The 21347-nt window shown below is 43.0% G+C and overlaps 1 protein-coding gene across 10 annotated transcripts in view; it reads right to left on the reverse strand.

Moving 5' to 3' along the window:
- CAST (calpastatin) overlaps positions 1-21347 on the reverse strand; it is a 58763-nt gene that overhangs the window by 15490 nt on the left and 21926 nt on the right. For 6 of the 10 annotated variants that reach the window (XM_074813592.1, XM_074813590.1, XM_074813587.1 and 3 more), the window contains exons 4-15: positions 11437-11493; positions 7357-7407; positions 6521-6637; positions 5716-5802; positions 5111-5212; positions 4266-4346; positions 4120-4173; positions 3448-3543; positions 3213-3308; positions 2435-2533; positions 1208-1291; positions 194-241 (exon numbers count right to left, since the gene is read on the reverse strand). In XM_074813592.1, coding sequence (XP_074669693.1) covers positions 194-241; positions 1208-1291; positions 2435-2533; positions 3213-3308; positions 3448-3543; positions 4120-4173; positions 4266-4346; positions 5111-5212; positions 5716-5802; positions 6521-6637; positions 7357-7407; positions 11437-11493 — 972 coding nt within the window. The remainder of the gene's footprint in view (positions 1-193; positions 242-1207; positions 1292-2434; positions 2534-3212; positions 3309-3447; positions 3544-4119; positions 4174-4265; positions 4347-5110; positions 5213-5715; positions 5803-6520; positions 6638-7356; positions 7408-11436; positions 11494-21347) is intronic. The other 4 variants (XM_074813586.1, XM_074813591.1, XM_074813593.1 and 1 more) reach the window with 4 other exon arrangements.

The raw sequence follows: 21347 nt of genomic DNA on the forward strand, positions 1-21347 counted from the left end.
TCCTCATTCCCCGCCAGTGAATTTCAATACAGCCAACTTTCACCTGACAATTCAGATCAGCAGGTTTTGCACAAGGAAGCAAAGCACACAGGCAGAGCAGGAGACTTACTTAATGGCACAGAGAGAAGTGGTGACAGAGAGGGAGAAAACAGGGTATCAGTTCACACTCCTACAATACTGTCAGTTTTCTAACCTTAGGTTTTTCTTCAGGCTTTGGCAATATTGGTTTTCCATCTTTATCCTAAAAGTAAAGTAAACGTTATTGACATCTTTCCTTTGTTACAAGAAGCGCCATACTCCAAAATCACCAACAAAATATAAAATAAACGATACACACAAAGTGAAATCAGTGACACCGTAACAGGGATTTCCCTAAACAGGGAAAAACTGTACATGGCCAGGTAAGTGGATACAAAAATCAAATGTGATGTCAGCACAGGGCCAAGAGGCCAAGAATTTTCATTCCTATCAGTCTCAATATGCAGCAGGAATGATTTCCATAGTGAACGAGCAGGAATTCACCCAGTAGGAAAATGAGCTTTGAGTGCAAAAGACAAACTTTTAGACTTGAACAAACAGGGGGTTAAATCCCAGGTTTGTAGTCAGGCAGTCTTGAAATGTCTAAAAAGAGGGGCAGAATTGTTGCTTTCAAAACAGAACGTTAATATACAGCTCCAGCTAGGCCAGTTTATACAGCACCCTTGCTAACGTCGGTTATACTAACAAGCGTCACAGAAACTTTCAATTCTGAACTTTATGGAAAACACATCTCGGTTCTATTGTTGTTTTGCTTAACCTTGAAGGCATCTCCATCACCTGAAGTGACAATCTGAAAAAAGGAGTGTCATTTTCACACCATTTTTCAATAGTGTTTCAAGGTTACGCTGCAAAGCGATTCCCAAGAGCACTTCTGTACAGGGATGGATTTTACAACACTGAGGTTTAGTATTAGAAAGGAGTAACACCACCGCCGGAGGAGAGGTGTGTGACCTGGGAAGGTCAGATCTTTGCTCAGAATGCCTGAAACACTCGGTTGTGCCCACAAAGGAAGGGAAGGAAGCTAGAGATACAGAAATCACCAGCAGGAGAAAGCTGTTGATTCAGTACTAATTTTGCTTGTTTTCCTCATGTTTTTCCCCTCTCTGTGAGGAGAAAGTGACAGACGCAGTGCCCTCTTTACACAGCAATGGGGATATGAAAAACTTACCAACTCTGGTGTTAACCTGTATTCTGGAGGTATTGTATCATCACGTTCTCCAGCCTTTTTTTCTTTTTTCTCTTTAGCTTTCACCTTAAGAAAGAAGAAAAAAAGCACCTTAGAGAAATTAAAATAAAAACGCAAAGTACGCTCAGCTTCACTATCAAGATTCTTCAGCCTACTGTTTGAAGAACTACTATCATCAGACAAAATTATTCATGTATCAAGATATTAAAACTCCTCAATTTATTCCTATCGAATGTCTGTGGTAAAATCACCATGGTTTAAGAATCAATGCTGTATGTGAATATGGCTATCTTATTTTAAATTCTAGAAAACTTCAGACACTGTTCAGAGCCACAACTTTGTGGCAGGTACTTTTAGAATTTCTGGGGTGTACAAAATCCTCAGGCTTCCTTGGATTTCATCACTCTGATTCTATCAGCTGTTAATTCTGTATCTTTTTCCATCACTGCTACTGAAACACGGCTTGTAACGTTCTCGACCTCCTTCATGAAGCAATGCACCCACTAAGTTATCTGAAGGCCCAGAGTGACTGAAGCTGCAATACAACACCCTCTTTTTTGTCAACATTGAGCTCCAACATCTTCTCTCGGCAACAAAAGATTTTCTGCTATTTCCCTGACATTTGTTTGCTCTGAGCTGTAAGGGGAAAATAACTGGTATTAGTAGGGTTATAGGGTGAGTTTGCAAAACTAAACTAAAAAGTCAAAATTTAACATGGAAACAGAGGGCTACTGTTCAAATCTACCTGTTGAAGAAAAACAAGTCTTGGAAGACACAGTGAAAGGCAAGACCCAAATAAGAAAGATAATGGGGTCTGATGGGAAAGGGAGTACAGGCACTAAAACCTCAAAATGTTAACTCAAAATCAAACAGCAAATACGTGCAGAACGGAAGCTTGCTATGAACTGTATCCAGTGCCTGGGAGAAAGAACAGAGCAACTACAGCTAACACAGGGCGAGGTGTATGTGTGTGTGCTTGGACAGCCAAATGAAATGCTTATCGTTTTCCAGACCATCTCACTACATCCTCCTCCACCTGTACCCACTTGGGATTTCTTCATTTTCTAATTTTCTAATTTTCTTAATCACATAAGACTCAGACATTCCTCAGGCCTTTGATATGAACACACTGGTACAGTGTCTAACAAAGAGGACTCGGGATTCCACAGCAGAGTCCGAAAGCTGCGGAAAAAAGGAGTGAGATTATACCTCTGACACCTCCACAACAGGGGTAGGATCTTCTTCAGGTTCAGGTTCAGGTCCACCAAGAGTATCAAGAAGAGCTTCCACGGCATCCTCTTTAATTTCCTGTATTTAAGAAGATATGCAAATCATAACTTCTTCAAACTGACACAGGCTTTACCTTACATACATTTTATGCTGTGTGTGAAGCAAACTGCCAGCACCAGACTGGCCATTTCTGTCTGGCTTTACCCAATTTCCTTAATACCACATTGCAGGATATGGCAAATTATGTACTAAGATTTGCACAGTCTAATCTAGACATATCTCCTCTTAAGGAGATGGGGAAAAGAATAAAAAAAGAAAGTGAAAAAAAGCACAGTATCACATAACACAATTGTCATTTACTTTCACATGGCAAACCCAGAAAGTGTAAGGTCACACTTGCTCTCTGCAGAGGGAAAAAGAAAGGTTTGTAAAACGTGAGAAAATTACATCATAGCCAAGTTTTAAACACACCTCACATAGCTAAGAAAACACATTTTTCTATTCTATTGCCTCTAGCCAGAAGAACCGCAGAATGCAGAAGCAAAATCATCTCAACCACTAAGGCCAGATCTTTAAGGTACAGTAGTCCGAGCAATGGCAGTTCCTATTACACCTACATTTTCTACCATAAAAACAGGTTTTACAACTGCAAATGAGGATGATGAGCATCTTTACAAGACCAGGCACACATAAAACACGACATGTGCTTGTAAATTTTAATTAGAAGTTTACTAGTCGAAAGAATGACGATGCATACCTCTTTTGATTTTGTTTTCTTCTCCTTAGGAGGAACTGAGGTCTTGACTGAACTTGCCGCTTGTGCTTGCACGATTTCTCCTTCCTTACTTGGATTCTGGGAGAGAGATGAAATTACAGGCAAGTTTGCAAAAATAAAAAGAAGGGGAAAGGTCCTTTCCAAGTAAAATATTAGGATAATAATGGCAATGTTTCACTGCAATAAAGGCATGCAATGGCAGGAAAAATATCAATACCTCTGTCAGACTTGTCTTCTTCTCTTCAGCAGAAGCAATGCTACAGGTGAACTCAGACGACAGGGCCTCTGCAAGCTCATCATCTGTCATCGGCTTCTGAGCAAGAAATCACAAACCAGGTTATGATTATTAAAGTGCAAATATCAGTGCTGTCAAACTCGGTTTAGAAGCTGAGCATGCTCCACGCTTACTCACACAGTGACCTCATGTCACTGTCACAGAAGAAACAAAGTTATTTCCCTGCACTGGCTGATCCCTTGTTCAGTAACCTTTTATTGCTATATGTTAAAGCTTATAAACAGTAAAATTAAGCTGTCTTACAGAATTCTCTTCCTAAGTATAGGAATTCAAGTAATCTTCACTAAAGACATTACGAAGAGACTCCTGCCTGCATAGCTGCTATTTCTTCCCTTTGTTATTACTATGCCAAATACCTCTACGAGTATTTATTTGACTTGTCCCAGCTTCAGTCAGTGTCCTGAAAATTCCTACTTCTTTATTAAAAACATCTGAGTCAAGTTCTATGTAGTTTTATCAGTATCGATGTCATCTGGCACCCCACAGCCCTCTCCCACTTCCTGGGATTTTTGGAAGACAGGCAACATTTAATTTTTTCTAGGAATCCAAAGATAATTGAGTTATTTTCACCTAATATAAAGAAAAAGGTCTTACTTCATCGCGTTCATCTACTTTTGGTGGGACTCCATCTTTGCGATCCCCTTTGCCCTAAAACAAGAATAAACTTTGTGGTAAATGGGAAGCAAAAACATACAATATGAAAGAAAACACGCATGAAGAATTATTCTTAGCTCACTAACCTTCAACAATTTAACATACTCTGGAGGGAGACTACCTTCCCGTTTACCCATTTCTTCCAAGTATCTTGAAGATATATCTTCCTATGAAAAGAATGCACACATTCATGTTTTTGCAGTCACTTACTGAAATGAATTTCTAAGGTAGTGATACTTCTGGAAAGAGAACGCGCGGGTTGGGTGGGTCAGAGGGCCAGTCCTGGACCGTGTGTCTCTCAGAACCCAGCGCCACGCACACGCATCTCGACCAGCTTCAGCAGGGCACATTCCCCCCGCCGAACCCCGCACCCCCACGGCCAGACTCCCTCTGCATTAACAGAAGCCACTTGAGTGTCTCGGACCATAGAATATTGCTGCACCCAGACTGGATTTCAAGTATTTATAAATCACAACATTTTTATCATGGCTGAGTACTGTGCTGAGCCGTTGAGCTTGTTATCTTAATCCTCCTTATGTTACTCTCCATTCTAAGTCAGAAAAGTATGCATTCTTCCCCAAATTCTCAACGTTTTACTCTTTCTCAAGTAGAAATGAAATCTCCTGGGTTGTTTAGGCTCTCTAATACCTCCATCACTGCCTTTTGTGAATCCACTGGAGACCATGCTTGGAAGTCAGTTCAAAAAGCAACAAACTTCCTCTGTTGACACTTTACTGTTTTCTACTGCATTACATACAGAACTGCTTCATTTCTGGGTTACCAAAAACAACGTGAAAATGCAACTCTGCAAATTCTATTCCACCTCTTAGCAGGTCAAAGAGACAAATACTGGATCAATGTAGCAGTGAGCAACTACAGACCTATTTTAGAGATGAATCTTCTAAATATTAAAAATTTAAAATGTAAGTACCGTAACTTCCGGACCAGTGTAAACAGGACTAGTAGGCACATCTTCTTCAGGTCCACCTAGAGTATCTATCAGGCTATCCAGTGCCGACTCATCCATAGCAGGCTAAAATAGAAGCAAAGCATTATGGAAGTTATCACGCTGTACGAAGAAAAAAAATTCTGAATCATCTGGTGAATCTGTAGAAAACTCCTGGAAACCAAATCAAAAGCTTTCTTTCAGTAGGTCCTGCACTTGACAAATTTTTCAGTGAGAACTGTTCTTAAACTCGTTCCCCAGCGTCAGGAACGAGATAATTTGGATTTATGTACCAGCTGATACACACGCATACATACGCAAACATTACTGAAGATAAAGAGTAATTAATTTTATGCTAGTTGTGGTAAAAGTGATTCTAAATAAATCCTGCTTGACAAAACACAAATGAGACGCCACTAGTTTGTTACTTATTCTTTCAGATAGTCCGTCACCACCACATGTTAACTACTGCACAGCAATACTTCAGCTGTTACCGGTCTATTTTTTCTGAACCTGAAGTGTTTCAGAGACAAACACTCTCCGAGACATCTCTACAAGGGAAGCATTTGTCTGGGAACGTGTTTACCAACCTCAGTGCTCGACTTCTCCGCTGCAGCAGTGACAGTTGCAGCAGCTGCGCCTGCACCAGCTGTTACGGACATCTTCTCAGACTTGGGCTGGAGAAGTAAGAGAAAAAATAAGAGATGGCTTTATTATATGGCTCTACGTTAAAAATTCTACGGGTAAAACCAAGTACAACAGATGTTCCACTCAGGCGTGCCTATACTGTCCCTCTTCATCTACTTTTTGAATCAAAATGATAAGCTGGTTCTACCTAGTGGCTGAATGAGCAGCTGCAGCTTGCACAACACTGAGCCCAGCCTAAAACACCCAACTCTGAGGTCATGCATATTTTTTTGGACTCAGCAACTGCCTAATTGTGATCATCTTAATGTCACTTGCTTGGCTAACAGCCAGACTGTGCTGGACAATGAAAACAGACGTACGAAGAGGACCACAAAAGGTGGATGCACATCAGGATCACCCAACAACCAGCACCAACCAGCGGTACCATCCGGCTGGGCAGCTCGACCTGCAGCTGATGCTTATCCACCAATGCTGTCATGGGTGGGCTGGAAGTGGTATCTTCAGGACGTTGTTAAGTTAATTAGCGGGTAAGGCGTGAAGTTTCTAAGTCCCACATTTTAGAGCAGCACAAGGAGGTCTGTCATACACACCTTCAAACACAAGACAGCTTCTGAGCTTTCCTACATTATGATTTCGGGGGGCCCAGTCTCACTTTACAATATTCAGCATGAGAATCCATCTTGACGTGAATTTCTAACCCCTACAATAACATAAATAATAAAAATTGGATTGCTACTTCTACTATACCTTTGCTGTCTCTACGGAGGTCGTTTTTGGAGGCTGGTCAGCCTGAGTTGTAGTTCCTTGTCCTGTATTATTTGGTTTAGAAGTTGTTGCCACAGAAGGTGAGGTTTGGTTTTTTGCCTGTGTAGAGATAAACAGTATCATTAGATAGGGAAATATTTAAGGGCTGACTTTGTTTGGTTTGGCTTTTTAATATTTTCTTTCTAAACAAAAGAAAGAAAGAAAAAAACAAACAGGGAGAGAGAGAAAAATTATACAAGTTACACCACCAGGTTCCTTTTGCCTCTCCTCAGACAGCTGTTTATTTTGAGAGTCTGTTGGCTGTCATAAAATAAAAAATTGGGATCATTCACCCTTACCACCATTCAGTGGCAATATTCCCTCAGCCAATCCAGTCCCACTGCTCTGGCCATGCTCCCCCCCAGCTTCGTGTGCACCCGCGCACAGGCAGGACATGGGGAGTTGGAAAGTCCTGGATTTCTGAGCAACAACTGAAACCATCAGTGTGTTATCAGCATTCTCATCCCAAGTCCCATGATGAACACAGCACTATTCTGGCTACTAAAAAGGAAAATGAGCTCTATCCCATCCGAAACCAGGAGATATTTATTGATGGTTAACAGAACCCTTCCTAAGCTGCTGTGAAGCAATCAAGCACCCTGACTGTCCCACACGCTGCACGACCACACTGCTCAGCCCCTTGCTCTTCCACACCAGGTGTGTTACGCATCACACGGCGGTTTCGTGTGGCACACTAGTAGCAAAGAGTTCAGCCTCTTTTTTCAATGTCAGTCCAAGACCAAAGTACAGCTCGCTGAAGGTGAAAGAGAAGTATTTACCTGGGTCGACTGCGTGTTTTTCCCAGATTCTGTTTCGGTTGTTGGTGTGGACTGAAATATAAGCAACATACATTCAGACAGAGATTAATACGCTCGGTTACTTCTAAGGGGTCGACTTATATAAAGAATAAGAGACAGGTTCACACTTGTGAGCACAGATGCTGTGTAACTACCACCCAGCACTTTGATCTTGCCGCTGACAAATCCTGGCACAGACCTCTGCTCCAGCAACCTGAGAGAGCTCACACGTGTGCAAACACACACATACACTCCTCACAGGAAGGATTGAAAGGGGAGGGAAAAAAGGTATTAAACAAATATAATGGACAGTTTGATTTACACCTGAAATTTTTTTGCAGCTGTGCCACAAAATTAATTCCTGTGATTCACATCAAGTCAAGGTGCAGTAAGCAATCAATTACTACTAGTAGAAACACGTAAGAGCAAACACTGGAAAACTAAAGAATGGCGGCATCTGGTTAAGAAGAAAAATGAAAATGCCAGCCTCCTCACCATATTTTTCTTGCTACTTCAGCTGTGCTACGATCAGCACAGAGCCAATGTAGCTACTGGAAAGTCATCTGGAGGTGCCAAAGAGAAGGTGGTGCCACAGACAGAGCCCTCCTTATCCCCTCTACCCTACTAGTACACCAAGAATACTGAAAGTTACTAAGAGACAAATAATAGGGCTTTTTCCCCAGCAGCTCATTAAAAGTCAGTGAACAACCAAAAAAAAAAAATCTATTAGGCAGCAATTTAAAGTTTTTCATTGCTTTGTAATGTTTTCATTTGAGCTGTCAAACACTAATTACCATTTAGATCTACCCGGCTTCTATTTGCTAGTTGACCACGTAGGGAAATTTGCTCAAGTTGTTTACCATTTGTTATGCAAGTACTCACACCCACACACTGAACCACAGACACTGGGTTGGGAAATCCTGAACGTGCACAAAAACGCAGATGCCTGGGCATAAAGCTGGCAGAGGCCTCGAAGCTGTAGACCACAGTAAAGAAGTCTCAACAGGTAAAATCTTGATAGAGAGGGAGGACAAAAATTTCCCAAAGTGGGGAAAAAAATTTTAAACCAAAACAGAATCACGTAACCTCTCAGATTCCTCACTTTGGATTTTCTCTTATGTTTAACCTGATTAAAACACTGTAGTTCTCAGCTGCAGTCATACTTTATATGCTCCCACTTGTACATCCTCCTTACGTGATACCCTACGGTTAACTCAGAGACACACGCATCCATTTGTGTACCTGTACACTAAACAATCCTATACTGAAGAGGTAATCCTAAATTTTCACACTTTTAAGCTAAAAAAGTTTCAACGTGTTTATGTAACATCTAAAGCAAAGAGTCAGTCAGACACGAGATGTCTTTTGGCAGCAAGGCTGCACAGAAACGTAACAGAAGTGCAAGCATGAGGTTCAGGAAACATCCAGTTTGACTCTTCCTGCGGCAGGACTGCTGCCTGCTCAGGACTTCAAGGACCCCGCTCTTAGAGCACAAATTGAAGTTTTCCTTACATGCTTTTCAGAAGAAAAGTAAACACATCTTTTCTGTAAGACAATAACATATATTTACTCTTGTTTCTGTCAACAGCTGACAACAGCTGTACAGAATGTAACTTCCAATTCCCAGCCTGCCAAAGCAGTTACTGGCAACTGCATGCCTTTTTTTTTTAATATTGTAAATATTTATTTACTAACTACTTAACGTATTTTTCGCGTACAGTATGCTGTATTCTTGTATATCTTTTAAAAAGTGCACAATCGCTCATACTATGACTTCACCTATGACAACGCTGAAGAATATCCAGACTCACAAGGGCAACGCTTTGCTTCAAGACTTTGGCACATGTGAAGATGCCAAGGCCACGTTAAAATACACAATCCTGAACATGTATGTGCTCCCATGCACAGAGACACAACTATTTAGACACGCACATTTTTAGCAATAACAACGTTCGAATCCAATTTAAAAAAAAAAAAAATATTTCCGGGCAAATCAAACCAAGAGTTTTAGCACGAGACTGTACATTCAAAGGCCACTCTGGAGTCCCCCTTGAAACTGAGTCAGCTGTGAGCACTCGCAGCCTGAAGACACAGTTTACAGCACACACTGAACTTCTACAGAGAAAAATATGTTCCACCTCCCCTTCCACTGCCTGCTTCCACCTGCCCCGTGCTGGTATCTGAGAGGCCACATTTCAAACTGGCTCAGGAAACTGAGAAACAGCCTGGAAGAGAAACCCAGTATCTTCTCACTAGCTCCCCCGTTTGGAGTGCGGTGGCACAAGTGTGTGCAGAAGGGAGAAACCTGCATGGGATGTGGTCTTCTTGGTGGCAGTGGCTGTGTCCTGCTCCTCCAGGCCTCCAGCCAAAGCCACAGGGCGCCGGCAGAGTGAATTTGAGACAAAGGATTCACATACGCAGACCCGGAAGGTAAGGAGGGGTCCAGAGCACACTGAAGAGTAGCTGCACACTAGAGGGACTCTGAGAAAGACAAGTGAGACGTGGTTACAGCAGGCAGCCAGGACAGGGCTGTTAATCTGCAAGAAATTTAGGACGAGAAGTGAAAGTGACTCAGCAACCTTATTTCTTTTCAAAGAAGTCTACTGTCAAAATGCAGACGACCTGCTTAATCCAGTAGGAGGAAGACATCAATAATGCAGCAGACATTAAAAGAAAACATTAATTGCCTTACGCATGCAAATGCAGGACATTGTTTCAAAGGGATCTGTGTTTACCAGTCTCTGCTACTCTATTTTTGTCTCATCTTGAAAACACCAGTTTTAAAGGTCTGATTAGAAATTTACCACATTCTTCTGAGACTTATTTCAAGTAGGGAAAAACTGAAAATATTTTCAGACAGCTGTCTGGGTTAAACCACATGGAGAACAGCATCAGTGAGGAACACAGATACCAATGAGTTTGCTCACAAACAAAACAGGAAGGTGAGACTGGGGACTTGCAGATACCTTCATTTATGATCGGGCACAAATGGAAAAGGTTTAACTGTCGTCCAGCTCTCTGCTACCAGTCTAAGTCTTACGTGTGCGCACGGAAGTAAAGGGTTTTGAAAGGCTGAGGGGAATGTAATGGCTAACTTCAGACACAGAGAAGATGGAGCGAGGCTGTCTTCAGAGACGCGCGCTAAAGCGACAAGAGGCAGCAGATACAAGTTGCAGCAGAGGGACTTCTGGTTTGACAAAAGGGGGGGGGGAAAAAATCATCACGACGAAGGTGACCAAACATCAGAACTGTCTGCCCAGAGCCCTGCAGGTGGCAGGGCAGGGTCTGCCTGGCACGGCTGTCCCTGCTGAGCTGGCTCTGCCCGACCAGGCGACCTCCAGAGGCCTCGTCTAACCCCAGCACCGCCCGCCACGTTCTTTATTCAGGTTTACCCAAGGTGCAGGCAGGCCCAACTTCTACCACCACCCAACTCCCTGCTGGTCTGGTTTGGTATTCGGTATTCTTGTTGGTTTCACTGTTGCCATTATGGAAGATGGAAGAGGGAGAGAACCATTAATCACTTGTTTAAAAAATATACGTAAATTCTGTTAGGCAACGAAGGCATAAGGGAGGATTATGACTCTCTTCTAACAAGTAAAGTACGTGATTGATGACACAGCTTCCACAGCGAAGTTCTAGTCATAAGGCAAGACAGAACAAGCGTAAAGGACAAAGGCGAGGAAGCTGCCAGACAAAGATGCGATTAACGAGAAGATGCGATTGTACACACACTAAAAGCTGAAACTTGTCCTGAATTCTTTAAATATGTGAAAAATTATCATCAGGTAACTAACCCTGTAACTACACTGGGGGAGCTATATACGTGTGGCAAAGTATGACTGAGCTAAAATTAAAAATTTTGATTAAAATTTTTTATTGCTGTCATAAAATCCTCTGAGTGCTTTACATATCATTTTTCAGGTCTTTTTTGAAGAAGAAACTAAGCTGCAGACAAGAAATACGCAAAATAAAGTTACTCAGTAGCAAAGTCTTAAAAAAGAAATTCCACTGCTGCATGTGTTTGTGCTGAACTGCAAGCATGAGTTCCTCAGGAATTCATACCTTTGTTTCAGATGGCTTCATAATTTGTGTCTTTGATGCATCCGCAGAGGGCGACTGCTTTCGAGAGGAAAAAAAAAAAAGGCAAATTAATTAATTTCACCTTTGTTATACATACTTCTATTAAGCAAGCATAAGCAACCTGAATTCATTAGCTACCCAGCTAAAAATTAAGAATAAATTATTACTGAAAATGAGAGTTACCGTTTTAGATCCTCTGTCTTGCCTGCATTTCTACAGTACACAAATGTAGGATTTCAAGTGTGATGCCCTTACACCTTCTCACATCAGTTTTTTCTCTGATGTGAAAGCAAATTTCACATCAAGTATCAAAGCAAACTCAAAACCTGCTCCCATACTGAAGCGTATGGACTTACTGGGCAGGATTTGCCCGCATTTCTTTTTTCCTTTTTAACAAAAATTGTACTTTTGGATTTCCTAGTTTATCATACAAAATATTTAATACAAAATCAGCAAACTCCAGTATGTTCAGATAAAAAGGAGCAATTAACCTGGGTGTAACGCAGACACAAGTGTTTCTACATACCACGCGACCCTTTGGAAAAGCTGCAAACGACACGGCCTGCGTTCCTACCTGCAGTGATGTTAACTGGAGAACAGCGTGTTTCCATTCTGCTGTGACTGTATCGAACTTCAAAGCCCAGAAATTAATATTCTAATTGCCTCATCAATACTTTATACAGTTGTAATACTACCTCTCTATTCCTGCCTCACGTTCCTCTGCTCAAAGCTGTATTTGCCAGCTCGATCACAGCAACACATTCATAGTTTACATCTAAATGAACAGCACAAGGTATCGATTTCTCTAGACTTTCTCTTCATGTTCACCATGCCAATTGCTGTAGGAAAACACACGCTGTCTGAATGAACTCAGAAGCCATATGACTATTCCATACCTTGGGTAAGTTCTTCCACAGGGAAAATTTTCTCATTTCCATAACATTTTTAGTACAAGCCTTTCTCAATGATAAAACAAAAAATGCACAGAATTTAAAAGGTATGCTGTGACAATGACAGCCTGCTCTCCCTGCCAGCGTGTCTGCACACCTTAGTAAGAGGTTTGACTACTCTAAATATATACAAGAGAGAATTTGCAGTTGTCACACTGCAGAAATGTAAGCCAGTTACACCTGCTTCCATACGTACAGATTGAGTACATAATGGATGGGAACTTTTGTACAGGTGGAGACGTACTCAGGAATGTACAGATCCTCCTACATCAGGACAGGGAACAGAAGTTTGTAAACAACCTTTTTAGGTATTTCCACTACCACCACTGGGTAATCTGCAAGCCGTATTCTTAACTTGCTCTTTCATAGTTTTTCCTTTCCTTTTCCTTCTTCTCCATGAAAGTCACCTGAGTACCTTCTACATGACTAACAGGTAATCTGCTCTACACCTTCAGTCACCCTAGTCCCTGTCCATTTAACAAAACCACATTTATCTGAGCCCTTCTCTCTTCTTCCCCTCAGAAAACTCCTAGCAAGCCTTTTTCTTACAATACACTAAAAAATTCTTTCCCAACTCGCAGCACAGCAGCACTACTACAACCTGCAGAGATTAGTGAAAACCCCCCAAAGAAACCAGCTGCTGCTTCTTTCTACCCTGTCCAGCTGATGGCAGTAACTACCAGAAAGTAAGAGACGGAGGAAGAACAGTAGTTTTGGGGACAGAAAACAGTTTAATGCACGGCTGCTGATCAGTGGCTACGGGGAATGCCGAGCCGTCCTCCCCATAGACATGAGGGTTGATCTGGGGAAACAAAACCCTGTCCTGGGGATCCGGAGAGCACAGGACACCCCCCTGCAGACCACCTCTGTGTGCACAGGCAGTGCCGTACCACCGCCACCTTCTTGGGGCACCACGTGCCTCGCTGCATTTACAGCACTTTTTGCCTGAATCCTGCAATATTCCAGACCTCCGATTTTCCACTCTTGTCCCCCAAAAGAGTCACTACAAGGAAGAAGGGGGTCCTTGTCCTTCCAAACCCTTTGGTGTGCGGGGTCTGCAACCATGCTGAGCCTCGCAGACTGACAGCACAAGAAGTGGCGGCGGTCCAACCCCTCGTTGGCTTGCCAACACCAGCCTGACTCCCTGGGACTACTTTTTATGGTGGGTTATTCTGTTTTTTCCTCTTCCGAAGGCTGTGCGCTGCGGCCAGCCATGCCCAGCTGTTAACTGGCTGTATTTGCTGCAGCCCAACAGTGGAACTGCAGAAGGGGTGAAGCAACACACGGACGGGTGTCAGGCATGGAGGTAAATATTAAAAATGCTGCCTAGCAACCGGCATAATAACCGCCTGACACAGAGCTTCCGCAGCGGCTGCGGCCCAGGGAAGGCACACCCTGCTCGCACCCAGGGGTGTCAGAGCCCCACCACGGTCTGGGCCAAGCACCGAGAGTTACGCTGCCCAACAGCAAAGCAAGAACCAGGAGAGTCTGACTCACCTCAGAGGCTGGGGCTGGGCAGAGAAAGCCAGTCGCTCCCGCGGAGAGAGCGAGGGTTTTGTTGTGTTATGAGGGATGCCCCGGAGGGCAGAGCTGACAGCGGATGGAAAAATGAGCGTCACCGGTGCTGACGCCTGTTCCTCCTGTGGCGGCACCCCCGCGGGTCCTGCCCGGACAGAGGCATGGGTGCTGGAGGATGTTGCGCCAGCCCCGGTCCCAACCCGTGGGGAAGGTGCCCTGTGAGTGAGGGGAGAGCTTTCCAGGGAGGGCTGGAAAGAGAGTGGCTTTATAGGAAGGGCTGATGATCTTGGGATCTGATTTGGTAAGAGAAGGAATACCCTTAGAAACTAAACGGTCAAATTAGCGGGACAGTCTTCATGCGACTGTTGGAAGAGAACAGTCACAAAAGCCGAAAAGTGCGTTAGTAAAACAAAATAAAACAAAAAATCCTACCAAAAATTGGTTACCTAGTCTCACTGTATGTCCCTCAGAAATTTGGAAGTAAAAGGGAAAGTGCAACAGGATAAAAAAACGACAGCAAAGGTGACAAACATCAAAAGAAAATATTTTTAACTGTTCAGAGAATGGGATGCAAACGCCCTTCGGAAAAAAGAAAACAGCAGGTGAAGAAATCCACGAGAGCTCTCAGTTATGGAAATTTGAAAATCACTGAAACCACCCCATATGCAATGCAGCGAGAGCAATCGTCAACTAAAACCATGCATTTTGGGAATTCATGGAGAAGATTCATCAGACTGAGGAAGGTCGTTGCACACCCTTAGAAAGGAGCACAATGCACCAATCGTCTGCCTTCAAAAACAGAAGAGATGCTGAAAACATTCGCCAAGCAACCAGTACAGAAACAGATGATAACAAGAGAATAAATAAGAGTCAACAGGCCTGTCAAGAATAACACACGTAAAGACAGCGCAACACTCAATACGCTGAAACATGGAAATCAGCTTGGTGGGTGAGAACGAACAAAGCTCCAGAGGAGGACAGGCTGTCACTGCAACTCTCAGAGTACCTGAGGTGACATTTTCTCGAGTGAAAACAGGGAAGTTGGTGTGCAACACTGGGTTACACGCTTGCCTTCAGCCAGCCCACAGCCTCAACATTTCAGCGAGCTCCTGAAGGGATCTCTGACAGGCTGGTGGTAGGTTGGAGGAGATGAGACACAACAACACAAAACCCCAAAAGCTAGGCAGGCAGCAATACGTAAGGTTACAGTGCCACAGGCTGAGATACTCTTGCCAAAAAAACAACGAAGGAAAGAGGAATCCAAGATAAAAATCTGTTACCGTGACAATGTAAATATAAATGTAAACTACAAGAATAAGTCTCCATCTTTGTGGCTTGAGCTTCTCTAGGTCAAGTGCTAGGAAAGTTTTGGCGAACACACCGCATTACAGATGAATAAAGAAAGATCTGAGGACAGGTTTAGGAAAAAAAAAAATGAAGAAAAGGTATGTATGAGGGACTTAGTGACAGAGGAAGCAAGTCAGCACCTGATGTTTTCTCCTCTGGTCAGGGAGCCAAGAAAATGGGAAAAGAAGAAGAAACTGCTTTATTCTATAACAAAGAATCCCTCGAGTCAGAGCTCAGAGATCTTCCTTCCCAGGAGAAGAGCTGCTCTGTGGCAGAAGCCACCCAGACGAACCAGGCACGTCCAGCCCTGCAGCCTCCGGGCTAGCCAATGTAAGTATTTTGAGTGACGTAGCTGTACTCAGTGTAGGGCAGAGGACTGAAGAGCCACCTGAGCACTCCTTTGGGATTACACACCATACACATGAACGAGCTGGGACTGCTTCTCAGGCTTAAAGCTAACGCCAACTTTATTATTTTATTATTACTAACTTACAGGGTTACTTCCATACAGCTGTGTAAGGCAAGGCAAAACCCAAACTACCTGGCTACAAACGGTTGCTTCCTTACATGGATGGTTCTGTTACTAAGCTTTAATTAACAGCACTTGCAAGGTGTGGGCAGCAAATGCTCTCCAGAGAACTATCATGAAAAATAATGGGTTATTTCACTTAAGTGTAAAATACCACTTGAGCTGTCACAGGCTAAATCTCTCACTTGCTTTGATGGCATGTGGTAATGGCTTGGCAACCCTCTCCTCCCCAGACCCACGGGCGCTGCCAGCAGGCAGGAGGCCGGGCAAGGACGGTGCTGAGCGGCCATTCCCGCGTCTCCCATCGCTCTTCGGGAGGAGGCAACGCACAGTCCCCCAAGGACATTTGCACTGAGAATCGACGCTGTGGCACACACACAATTCCATTTGTTTTCCATGGAGCCAACTGGAGTCGCAAGGCACAATCTGAGCCAACACCTCTGTGTGTGCATGTACAAATACATATACATAAAAAAATATAAACATGTATATTCAAAGCTACACAGCAGCCAAGAGATGCAGTGATTTAAAACTGGAAAAAATGACTGATACTACCTCTCTACATAAATTTTATCATTACAATATCTGTAATAGCTAAGTTAAAAATGACAAATTTGAGTGCCTCCGTGCCATTTGCCATCCTAAGTAATTCTGGAAATACCCTATTATTTTGTAATTACTGTTCTTATACATAGCTCTGCTATTAAGTTGTTTAGAAAACACCTTTTTAAAAGAAAGATGAAAAACCACACACGACCAAGAGGACATTTTTTCCAAGACTTCAGGGTCGCAGTTAATTTTGTGGAGGTTCAGCATTAAAAATTTAATGAAATGGAATAGCAGGATACAGGTTTCCAGTTAGTACCTGTATATTATCCAGACACTGGTATATTTACATAAAACATTCCTACTACATAGGTTGCTCTGCTGTCCTGTAGTGATGAGTTTCTTTGTAGAAGTAATCAGCATGATTTATTTTCTAAACAATTTACACTGCAGTTTCTAATGACTTTGCCACACGTGACTACCCACACGCCTCTTTGCTTTCTAAAGCCCTTTATTGTTGGAATTCACAAACACTGCAGGTTATAAACAAACCCTGCTGCCCACGCCAGCTACTGGGGGGGGGTGGGGGTGGTGTGCAGGAAAAAAATCCTTGGAAGACAGTTACTTTTTCAGTAGCTGAATTCTAACTCCATCTAAAATTCTTTGCTGATGTCATTATTGCGATGTCACTGAGCTCATTACAGCCCTGACTCAGCAAAGCCCCCCGACTTTGCCCTGGCTGCCATAAAGCAAACCAAACCAAACAGGATTTTAGTATGTAAGCACAGAGATTCATTTGAGCAGGCAGTCTGTTGAATTCATTCTTTTGTGGTTCAATTCTTCAATATACACGGTTTGAAATGCCCATCTTAAAAAGAAAACAGAAACAACAACCAAAACCCCCTCTCTCTAGGGATGCTTCCGATGCTTTTAACACTCATGAACTCAGCTGGTGCGAATATAACCTAAAAATATTACTATTATTATAGTTTAAATTTCCACAACTTGACAAAGATAACAAGAAGAGTAATGTCAGAGATAAACTGACTCCCCTTTAGAGCTAAAAAACTCAGAAACAGATGTGCTCTGTTCAAATGAGCACTCCCAGCTCAGAGCAAACGCGAAGAATAAACCCGAGTAGAGCTGAAGTACATTTACCTGCAGAGGACAGACAAACCTCAACGGGCCTCAAAAAGGAACCGCATGGAGACCCTTGGTACCGACGCTGCCTGGGGAAGGGCTGGTGTGTGAGGGGACTGGAGGGTGGAGGACTCAACTGTCAGGAGAGCCTCAGCAGGACCTTCCTGTCTGAAGCGCGAGCTTAGGAGCGCTCCAGAAGTGGATTTGCCATGGGGCGAGCTCCAGACTGCACACACACTCTCCTAAACGAAAGTAGAACTAGTAACAAATTGAGGATTATTTGGTGCTGCTTCTCCAGATCAGAAGGTTGAGTGCAATAAATCAGAGACAAAACCCGAAGACCGCTGGTAACACAGGACCACACCTCTCTGCAAAACTCAATTCAAAAGATGGCCTGGGTTACTATTCTGGAAAGGAGCAACCCTGAAACTTTATTCTTCCGCAATTTTCTCAGCACACAGAGCAAGTCTTTACAACAAATATTAATCTATACCCAGGAGCAAGATCAACCGTCATTTAAAGATGCTAAAAGAGCACATAGGAAATAAACCCATTTTCTCATGAAACAAAAACATGACAGATTCTTTACAGAGACGGGTTTGAACCAAGAAATTGAAAAGCTGATTAGCTCATAAAGCGTTTTTACAGCCTCAAGTGCTGCTAAATTTATTGATGACCGCAACGCACTGAGCCAGACAACTTCCATAACACAGACTCACACTTAGTGCTTTCTTCTATTTTGATTACTAAAATAAAATTTCTGCCATTTTGGACAAGAAAAGAAACTTGGCAACACTTAATCTCTGGATTTTCTGTATCAGCTAAACATGATTCACCATACTACTGAAATTTAAAGTAACAGGTTTTTAAGCAGTGTTTTTTGAGATTACCTCCTTGCATTTGAATTTGGTCACACTAAATCAAGAGTTATCAAGCACAAGCTGTGCACAAGATCAATATTCTATTTACCACAGTGTAGAACAAGGCTTCATCCCACCTAGACACTAACTGACCTGCCAAACCACCTTTAAGTTAAGACGTCTGTTTTCAGATTTCCGGATTTCATCAACCTAGGTCAAGTCCAAAGCTTAATACTGGTATGTTTTTCTTTATTTTAACAACTATTAAGTCACTATTAAGACTCCGAAACAGCTTTATGCTTGAACAAAAAACAACGAAGGGCAGTGAATGACAACTGACCTTAGATGCTTTTTGTACCACCTGACTCTTTTCTACAACTGCCACGACCTCCGTTTGGTCACAGAGCACGCGCAGTACCTAAACACGAAGAACCTCTACATGCACACAGTTCAGTTTGTGGCCAGAAAGAACTTATTTAGACTGAAGTATGTAGCCTGGCTACTGCTCTATAACCTCTACTATACAAGGGCAACTTCTATTTAATGTCTTTTCATGAGTATTGCAAGTGATCTGGAAAAAAAGCCAGTATAGGCCGAGCAGGGTAACAGAGTTCATCTGCTGCCTTCAGATTCCGCGTGTCGCAAACAGACCACCACTTCAGTATCACAGGCTGAAGGCTCATCGTTTCTTTTAGAGTTAAAAGCAAAGAGTGCAAGAAAGCTCTGGGTTTGTATCCAGATTATACCCCTCCAGCATCAAACAGAGGCTTTGTTTCACTGGAAAAGTTTTTCAACTCACAGCATCAGGCAAGTAAAAGCATTTTATTTTCAAACTTAGGTTTCGTTGTCAAAGATGTTCATTTTATTGTCATTTTGATGAAGAGTGATCTCAGTATTTCCACTTGATCACAGAATGGATTACCTAACTTGAAATTTCTTTCAGCTATGCATGGAGAAATACTCAGAAAAGTCATTCTTTTGAGCATCAGGTAGAAGTCCTCACTGGGCACACAGAAGTGTCCTGAAAAAAGTTCTGACCTCAAGAATGTGTTTCCTGTTCTTATTTCTTCTAAAAACGTGCTCTTCAGGTACCTCCTTCTGGAAACTTCCTGTTTCCATCACAATAAATTCTACGAGTTGGCACACACTGAAATTTCATTTTCATCCAGCCATATGCACACATCAGAAGCAGCGCAGCAGGACTGCTGTCGCTCTTCTCGCGTTCCCCCTCTGCACAGCAAAGTACTGCAGGAGCGTACGAGCTGCTCACCGTACCTTGTTTGTAGAGAGCTCAAAGATCCTCTTTTCACTCGCACGTCCTGCAGAAGTTAGTATTTAGCTGTAATCGCTACAGCCGGTTCCATTTCTGCCTGTTGTTTTAGACACCAGAACGTTCCAAAGCTAGCTGCAGCAGCAAACTGCAGGCTGATAAGAAAACCCCAGGAAAACACGCGACGAGGTGCCAGCCGCATGCCAGGCAGAGCTGCTGAGCTCAGCTAGGATTTGTGTCACTTGGTCTGCAGGATCACCGACGCACAGCACGCAAAGCCCTTCTCAGCAGGGCCGTGGCAGAGGCGGGAACTGCACACAGAACCAGTATTCCTTAAAGAGGGGTTGAAACAGGTAGAAATGTTACGTCAAAGAGGACTCCCTCCTAAGACTGACCATCTCCGAGGTTATGAGCTCGGCTATTTTTATTACAATAATCAAACTAGGCAATGCTGACAATGAGCAGCTGGCAGTCACAAGAGCTAGTGAGTGATAATGCTGAGTTAGAAATTGGATTTTTCACCCCCAGGATGCAGAAGCAAAAAATTATTCAGGAAGCCACATGAACCGATACACACACTGTCACACTGGTGTTGGCTACCAAATGAACAGAAAGTAAGATAGGAGGATAACCAAAAATCACCAAGTCAAGGACTTTTAAGAGAATTTTCGTTGGAAAACACAAGCTAAGGATAACACCGCGTAACCTTTGGGTGTGTTGTTGGGTTTTCTTCTTGGTCATTTTACAAAAACTCAATAGTGTTTTATTATTCCCACTTAAAAAGAGACAGATTGGGGCATTTGTTGCTTCAGCATTGACTCTTAACTCAGTATCTCTCAAAATTGCTCCAGAAGGGCCCTCTGCATGCTCTGGAGGAATAAGCACATCATTGTTTGATTAAAAATCACAAAATCTCCTCCTTCATGAGGCCTTGTCCTGCCTCTCAGAGGCTTCCTTCCCGGGGATCAAAAATGTGAGTTCTCTAGTTGGTTCAAGCACTTCTACTGAGCGAGGCATAAAGGCAGGCACAGACCTGACTTATTCCACAACCAGGAACATTTCTGAGCCTTAAAGAGCTCCCCAGGAGCTCACAAGGCCACCGACCTCCCCGCCTCCCTACAAGTTCTTCCTCTGGCAGAAGAGACTCTGGACAAAGCCCCAGGCTTTTGTGAGTGCAGGTTGTCCTCCCTCAGGAAAACAAAGAGCAGAAACGATGAGAATTAACCCACTGGAGACCAACTCACTGAAAAGGCACGTCCTTTACTTTCTGGAGACAGAGGTTTCTCCTCTACCCTGCGTCTGCCAAGAGCCACCACCTCCAGGGCAACGCAGCTTTACCTAGATTTCAAACTGGGAGTGTCTGCTCAAGGTGCAAAGCTCCACAACTACAGCTGTGAGAAACACTGGCCGAGGAACTTGTCCCTGAAACTCCAGGATCAGGAACAGAATTTTCAGCGAGCTCTACGTACCCACATATCTAATCACTTCTGTAAAAAAAAACCACAAAACGCAGAAAAGCACCGTTTTATACAAGAGGCTGACAGCAATAAACACATTAGTCTAGAAAAGAAAATGTCTTATGTAGACAAAATCCATTATGTTTTATGTCCATTTTAAAAAATGCAGCATTGAGAAAAGCAGATGTCAAAAAAAGATAACAGATCAGGAATGCAGCAGAGGTGTCTGCAATGTTCAAGAGCTGTTATTTAACTTGCTATTTTCACTTTCTCCAA

Source organism: Strix aluco, chromosome Z (assembly GCF_031877795.1).
Source record: "Strix aluco isolate bStrAlu1 chromosome Z, bStrAlu1.hap1, whole genome shotgun sequence".
NCBI classification, from domain to species: Eukaryota; Metazoa; Chordata; class Aves; order Strigiformes; family Strigidae; genus Strix; species Strix aluco.